The 6000-nt window shown below is 28.2% G+C and overlaps 1 protein-coding gene across 2 annotated transcripts in view; it reads right to left on the reverse strand.

Annotated features, from left to right (window-relative positions):
- Nucleotides 1-5757, reverse strand: part of LOC107442478 (uncharacterized) — a 31715-nt gene extending 25958 nt beyond the window's left edge. Inside the window, exons 1-3 of one of the 2 annotated variants that reach the window (XM_043053833.3) lie at nucleotides 5512-5757; nucleotides 1970-2140; nucleotides 498-561 (exon numbers count right to left, since the gene is read on the reverse strand). In XM_043053833.3, the coding sequence (XP_042909767.2) occupies nucleotides 498-561; nucleotides 1970-2140; nucleotides 5512-5664 (388 nt within the window). In that variant the 5' untranslated portion in view covers nucleotides 5665-5757. The remainder of the gene's footprint in view (nucleotides 1-497; nucleotides 562-1969; nucleotides 2141-5511) is intronic. The other variant, XM_043053830.3, reaches the window with a different exon arrangement.
- Nucleotides 5758-6000: the final 243 nt, after the last annotated feature.

Consider the following 6000-nt stretch of genomic DNA (forward strand, 5'->3'; position numbering starts at 1 on the left):
TAAAAAAATCAGTTGATTTAAATCAATGATTTTTTAAAAAAAATCATTTGATTTAAATCATGATTTAAATCAAGCTGATTTAAATCAACAAACCCTGCCGAAAACAGTTGCATTTTAGTAGCCTGTGGCAATCGTGTCATTAAACCAGTTACTAGCTTTTAAAGTTCACAAATATAATTCCTAAACGGTGGGTACTCGAGTGTAATTCCTATACATTTAATTACAAAATCTTACAATATGGTATCTTCCCTAAATGAATAAAAAAATCATGAATTAACAATGTATTTGTTATTTTAAATATGTTAATTAACAATTATATTTTTTGCTGAAATTCCATTGTTAGCTTTAAATAAAAAATTATAAATGCTTCAATCTCATTTGACTGTAGATATAGCTTAACATTGTTAAATAAATCAATACTTGTAGTTACTCATCACTGAACTTAATGTGCCAAACAATATAAAAGGAAAATACAAATGTAAAAATACGGCAGACACCTTCAATATGAAACTGCTTTATATGCTGCCCAAAACATAGCTCATAAGTCCACCAATCTTTAGCCTGAAAATAAAATAACATAGATTAATCCTTAGCTGCAACAATAGTTGAAAACTAAATTTTTTTAATTATTATTATCACTACGGAGTTATTATTATTTAAAGCGAGCTATATAGTGAGGCATTGAATAATCAATTCTTAAATTTAAGTTAGTTTTGTTTCGCAGTAATGTTATGTCATACACAATTAAAAATTTCTTGTAACACCTAATTCTTTTGAATCACTTTATTTAATTGAATATTGATCCAAATCACATGATTCCGATCAGTGATCTGCATCATCAATTCGAATGAAGCCATTCGAATGGAGCTATTCAAATCAAGTACATCAGATTGTTGTTACAAATCATATGATTCGAATCATTGATCAAAAGGCATGATTCAAATCACTGATCTGAATCACTTGACTCGAAAAGTGATTGGAATCACATGATTCAAATCAGTGATTTGTATCATTTGATTCAAATCACTGATCTGAACTGCTTGAATTTAATAGTGCTCCCAAACGTATGATATGAATACCTTCATGAGAATCAATGATCCAAAAATTCATGATTCAAATCTTTTTATGATAATCCGAATGACTTTAGTCGAATCATTGATCCGAATCACTTGATACGAATAGAGATCTGAATCACATGATTTGAATCATTGATTTAATTCATTCCATAACAATCAATTATTATAATCACGTGATTTGAATTATTTGATTCAAATCAATGGCATGATTTGAATTTGATTTGTACACTTGATTTGGATCCCTAATCAGAATCACTTGATTTGAATAGCGCTCTAAAAAGCATAATTTGAATCCCTTCATGAGAATCAATGATCCAAACATGCATGATTCAAATCCCTTTATGAGAATCAATGATCTGAATCACTTGATTCGAATCAGTGATCCGAAACACATTATTTAAATCATTGGTCTAAATCACTTGAATTAAAGTGATACGAGTCGCAGATTCGAATCAGTGACCTGGATCACTTCAAAAGAATCAGTTATTCGAATCACATGATTTGAATCAATAATTGAATCACTTGATTCGAATCATTGATCCAAATGGCATGATTCGAATAGTGATATGAATCACTTAAATCGAAAAGTGATCCGACTCACAAGATTCGAATCAGGGATTTGCATCCCTTGCTTCATATCCCCAATCTAAATAGTGATCGCAATCGCAAGATTCGAATCCCTTTATTCAAATCATTTAGTGATTTGAATCAGTAACTAATTTGAATCTGTAAGTGATTTGAATTTATTCCATTGATTCAAAAAACTTTGATGATTCGTTTTGCCCAACCCTTTCACACTATCTTAAAAATGCTGTAAATGGAAATTAAACATAAAAATTATATTTAAAAATAAATAGTTAATGAAGTTTTTATAAAATTGTTTAATAACTTACTTTTAATAAACAGTTGCCTGCATGCATTGGCTTTAAAAGTTCTTTAATGTCAGTACTTTTTTCACTGTAAATTACTTTTTCAGATAATTCTTCTTCTTCAATATGTGGAAGCATACATTGATATTCTTGACCAAAGATGGAAGTTAATTGTAATGCAGGAAAAGTAGAATCCTGAGCAAACAAATCACTCTTAAAACAAATTAAACAAACAACTTCTTTTACACATAGTATTACAATTTATATTACAAAACAATGCCATATTTCCTAATAAGCTTAGCAAATAGAGCAATAGTGCAGCTCACACATTCTAAATTTCTATACCTAATTATGCACTACTTGTTAGTGAAACACTGGTTAGGCTGCAAACCATTCCAGAAGTTTCAAATCAACATTTTATTTTTTATTCTTCTTTAACATCAATGTTCGCCTTGGCAACAATTTGGAAAAATAATCCCCAACACATGATTTCTACAGCAAATATCTTAACTCATAGCGTTACTACAATGTACTCAGTATCACAAGGGATGATTTTTCCTATGTGGGACAAAATCAGTCACCGTTTAGTTGTTTGCCTGCAGCTAAAGGGGACATGAACATTGAACACGTTGAAAACTTATACTTATAACATATTGCTAAAAAACACTTAACTTTTCTCTTTCTTTTGGAATGTAGAAGCCAAAGTAATTTATACTTCAATAAATACAAATTAATTAAACTGGATTCATATTTAAAAATAACCCTGCATTTAAAGCAATTGCTACAAACATTTGTTTTGTAGTAAAAACAATTTTAAATTTTAAACTATTAATTTTGGTTACCGTCTACCTGAATGTTTCAAAATACATTTATAAAAGAAAATAAATGTAGTTAACTTTTTCTAATTTGATTTCATTAAATTAATGACAAAATAATAATATAATTACTGATCTAAATCTTTAGGTATTGTTCATATATGGCAACGTTACTTTTAAAAAGTAACGAGTAAAAGTACAAGTATTTTTAAAAAGAGTAACGAGTAAAAAGTAAAAAGTTCATATTTTAAAAAGTAACGAGTAAAAAGTACAAGTAAAAGTACAAGTACTAAGCAAAAAAAGTAACAATTTAAAAGTACATTTCTAGGAAATCGAAAATTCAAAGTAACCTAAAATTTTATTGAATAATATTCTTATGCTCCTTAAAGTTTTTGCCAAATTGTTGTCATTTATTTAATTATTTTTAATTTTGAAAGTTATGGATTTAAATTTATTTTTAAATTCGAAAGAATATTATAATATAATTTTATAATATAATCGTATAATATAATTTTAAAATCAAATATAGTTTTAATTTCAAACTTTTTATGGATTTGCACGAAAAAGAAATTTTATCTATTGATTTTAATTTTTAGTTTATTATTTTTATTTATTTAAATTACCATTGATTTAAGATTGTTTTACTCTTTAGAGACGCGTTTCAAAAGCACAAACGTAAGCAAAGCAAACACAGGGTTTCAGATAGCTTTGTGATCTTTGAGCTAGTAAAAAATAATTGAATGTGCAGTATAAGTTGAAACAGAAGGTATTTAAACACGAAGTTAGCTGTGAATGCATGTATATTGCACATTAATTTTATTAATTAAAAAAAAACATAAGCATTTTTTTTCAATTTAATATTTTTTTTTTTTTAGAAAGCTTACCGAGTTTTAGAAAAAAAGTAACGATTTCGTTCGATATTTCCGTTACAAATACTTGTACTTTTTCCCTAAAAAAGTAACGAAAGTACAAGTAAAAGTACTAAATTTAAAAAGTAACGAAGTACAAGTAAAAGTACGTACTTTTTACTTGTTCCGGCGGTACAAGTAACGAAAGTAAAAGTACTGCCATATATGGTATTGTTACAATAAGAGATCTGCCTAGTTTATTTTATTGTGCAATGGATAAAATAATGGGGTCACCAAAAGTTTTGTTTTACACATAATTTTATTCTACCATTTTATCACACATTATTTAATATTTTATTTAATATAATTGTTTGTACATTGTTTAAATTTTTTTATTTAATTATTATTATTATTTGATTTAATATAAGTTCTATTTCACACATATTTATAATTGGCTAGATATTGCTTACATTTTATAAAATTGTTATTTTAATTTAATATAATTTACATTTCTTAAAAAGTTATTCTTAAAAGAATATAAATGTCATCACTTATAGGTAAAGGTAGGTAATTAAAAGGTAGGTAGGTAATAAAAGGTAGGTAGGTAATTTATTTACGTCGCACTAGAGATGCAGAATGGGCTACTCTTATAAAAATATAAATGTTATCACTTATAGATTTATAAAAGGTAGGGAGGTAATTTATTTATGTCGCACTAGAGATGCAGAATGGGCTATTCTTATAAAAATATAAATGTCATCACTTATAGATTTATAAAAGGTAGGTAGGCAATTTATTTATGTCGCACTAGAGATGCAGAATGGGCTATTCTTATAAAAATATAAATGTCATCACTTATAGATTTATAAAAGGTAGGTAGGTAATTTATTTACGCCGCACTAGAGATGCAGAATGGGCTATTGGCGACAATCTAGGAAACATCTCTGAGAAAGATCCAAAGACATGCCATAGCAATTTTTGATCCTCTGCAGAAGGGATGGCTCCCCTCCTTTTGTTGTTTGACGACATATGTGTGAAATTAATGACTTTACATTAGAACAGTTCAACGAGGACCAATATCAGACACCCTTGGTCCCTACGCAGGCAGATCAAAGTGGTCACCCACCAGCTTTCAGACAGTAGCTTGACTTCGGTGTTCTACTGGAAACCATGCCGTTACGATCAGTCTACTGCGGGACAATTTTTAAAAGGATTACACAGTTAAATAAGGTCGATTGTATATGAGGACTTTTTAAAAAATTTTTATCTTTTATATCCTATTAACATTTTTGAAGCTTTTTGGCTTCCAACTCTACATTTCATTTAATTGTGAATCCTAAAAGCTTAATTTTCTGAATCAATTTGCCCTGTTAACTTTACAAATTCCAATGTTACTGCAAGATTGCAAACAATCAGTCAAAACTATTTATTATAGTAAAAATTCTACCTGAATTTTTTTTTCTTTCAAAATTTTCCTACATGAGGTAAAAAAATTCAACTTCATTAATTTAAATTTAATATTACACAATTGTAGTTCAAAAAATAGAATAAAACCATTAACTGTGAAAATCTTTTAAGATTCTCCTTTTCTTTTTTTTTAAGCATTTGGCAAACCTGACTAGTGTAATGCATTCAAAAATCCACTAACTTCTTTTTCATTCTATAAAAACTGGACTGTCTATCAAATCTAATTCAAATATAATAAAATAAATAATTCAAATGTAACAAAATATGAAGCTTAGCATTAGAAAATATATATTGTTACATTTGTATTGAAATAAAATATAATTTCTAATGCATTGAGTTTAAAAAGGAAACATTTATATTTATAATAAATTCAGAAAACGAAAAAGATAAAAGTAAAATGCTTTGAAAGCCATTGATAAAATACATTCATGCTTACTTCTCCTTTTTTTAAAGGGGTTTGTAAAATATCAACCTCATAATTAATTGCTTTCAGTTCATCGATTGTAAAAGCTATGCATTTTGATGAGAACAGGAAAAATAACAAAAAACTATAATTCACAAAAAATGTCCAAATTGTAGTCCAAAACATATTGAAAATTGAAAGTAGAAAAAATTTAAAAAAAAAACAAGTACACTTGGCAGTCGCTCAGAGAGCTTTGAAGCTCTTTACGTACAGATTATAAGTTTATAGCTTCCATGGAAGAATAAATTTTCAGACCTTAAGAATCATTTATACTGCATGTGAGAAACTCACGTTTGCGAATCCGGAGATGCCATGAGAACCTGATTGGTGTAATACCTACGAAAAACTCGCTAATCAGATTCGCGTTCGCATCTCCGAAAAGGGAATCGCTGGTCTCGATTTTCCCTAATTTCGACTCCCGGGCACCTCCACTCGCCGCAGTTTTATTTGTTTCCAAATTTG

Source organism: Parasteatoda tepidariorum, chromosome 3 (assembly GCF_982258835.1).
Source record: "Parasteatoda tepidariorum strain Cologne lab strain chromosome 3, Ptep-v5.0, whole genome shotgun sequence".
Taxonomy (NCBI): domain Eukaryota; kingdom Metazoa; phylum Arthropoda; class Arachnida; order Araneae; family Theridiidae; genus Parasteatoda; species Parasteatoda tepidariorum.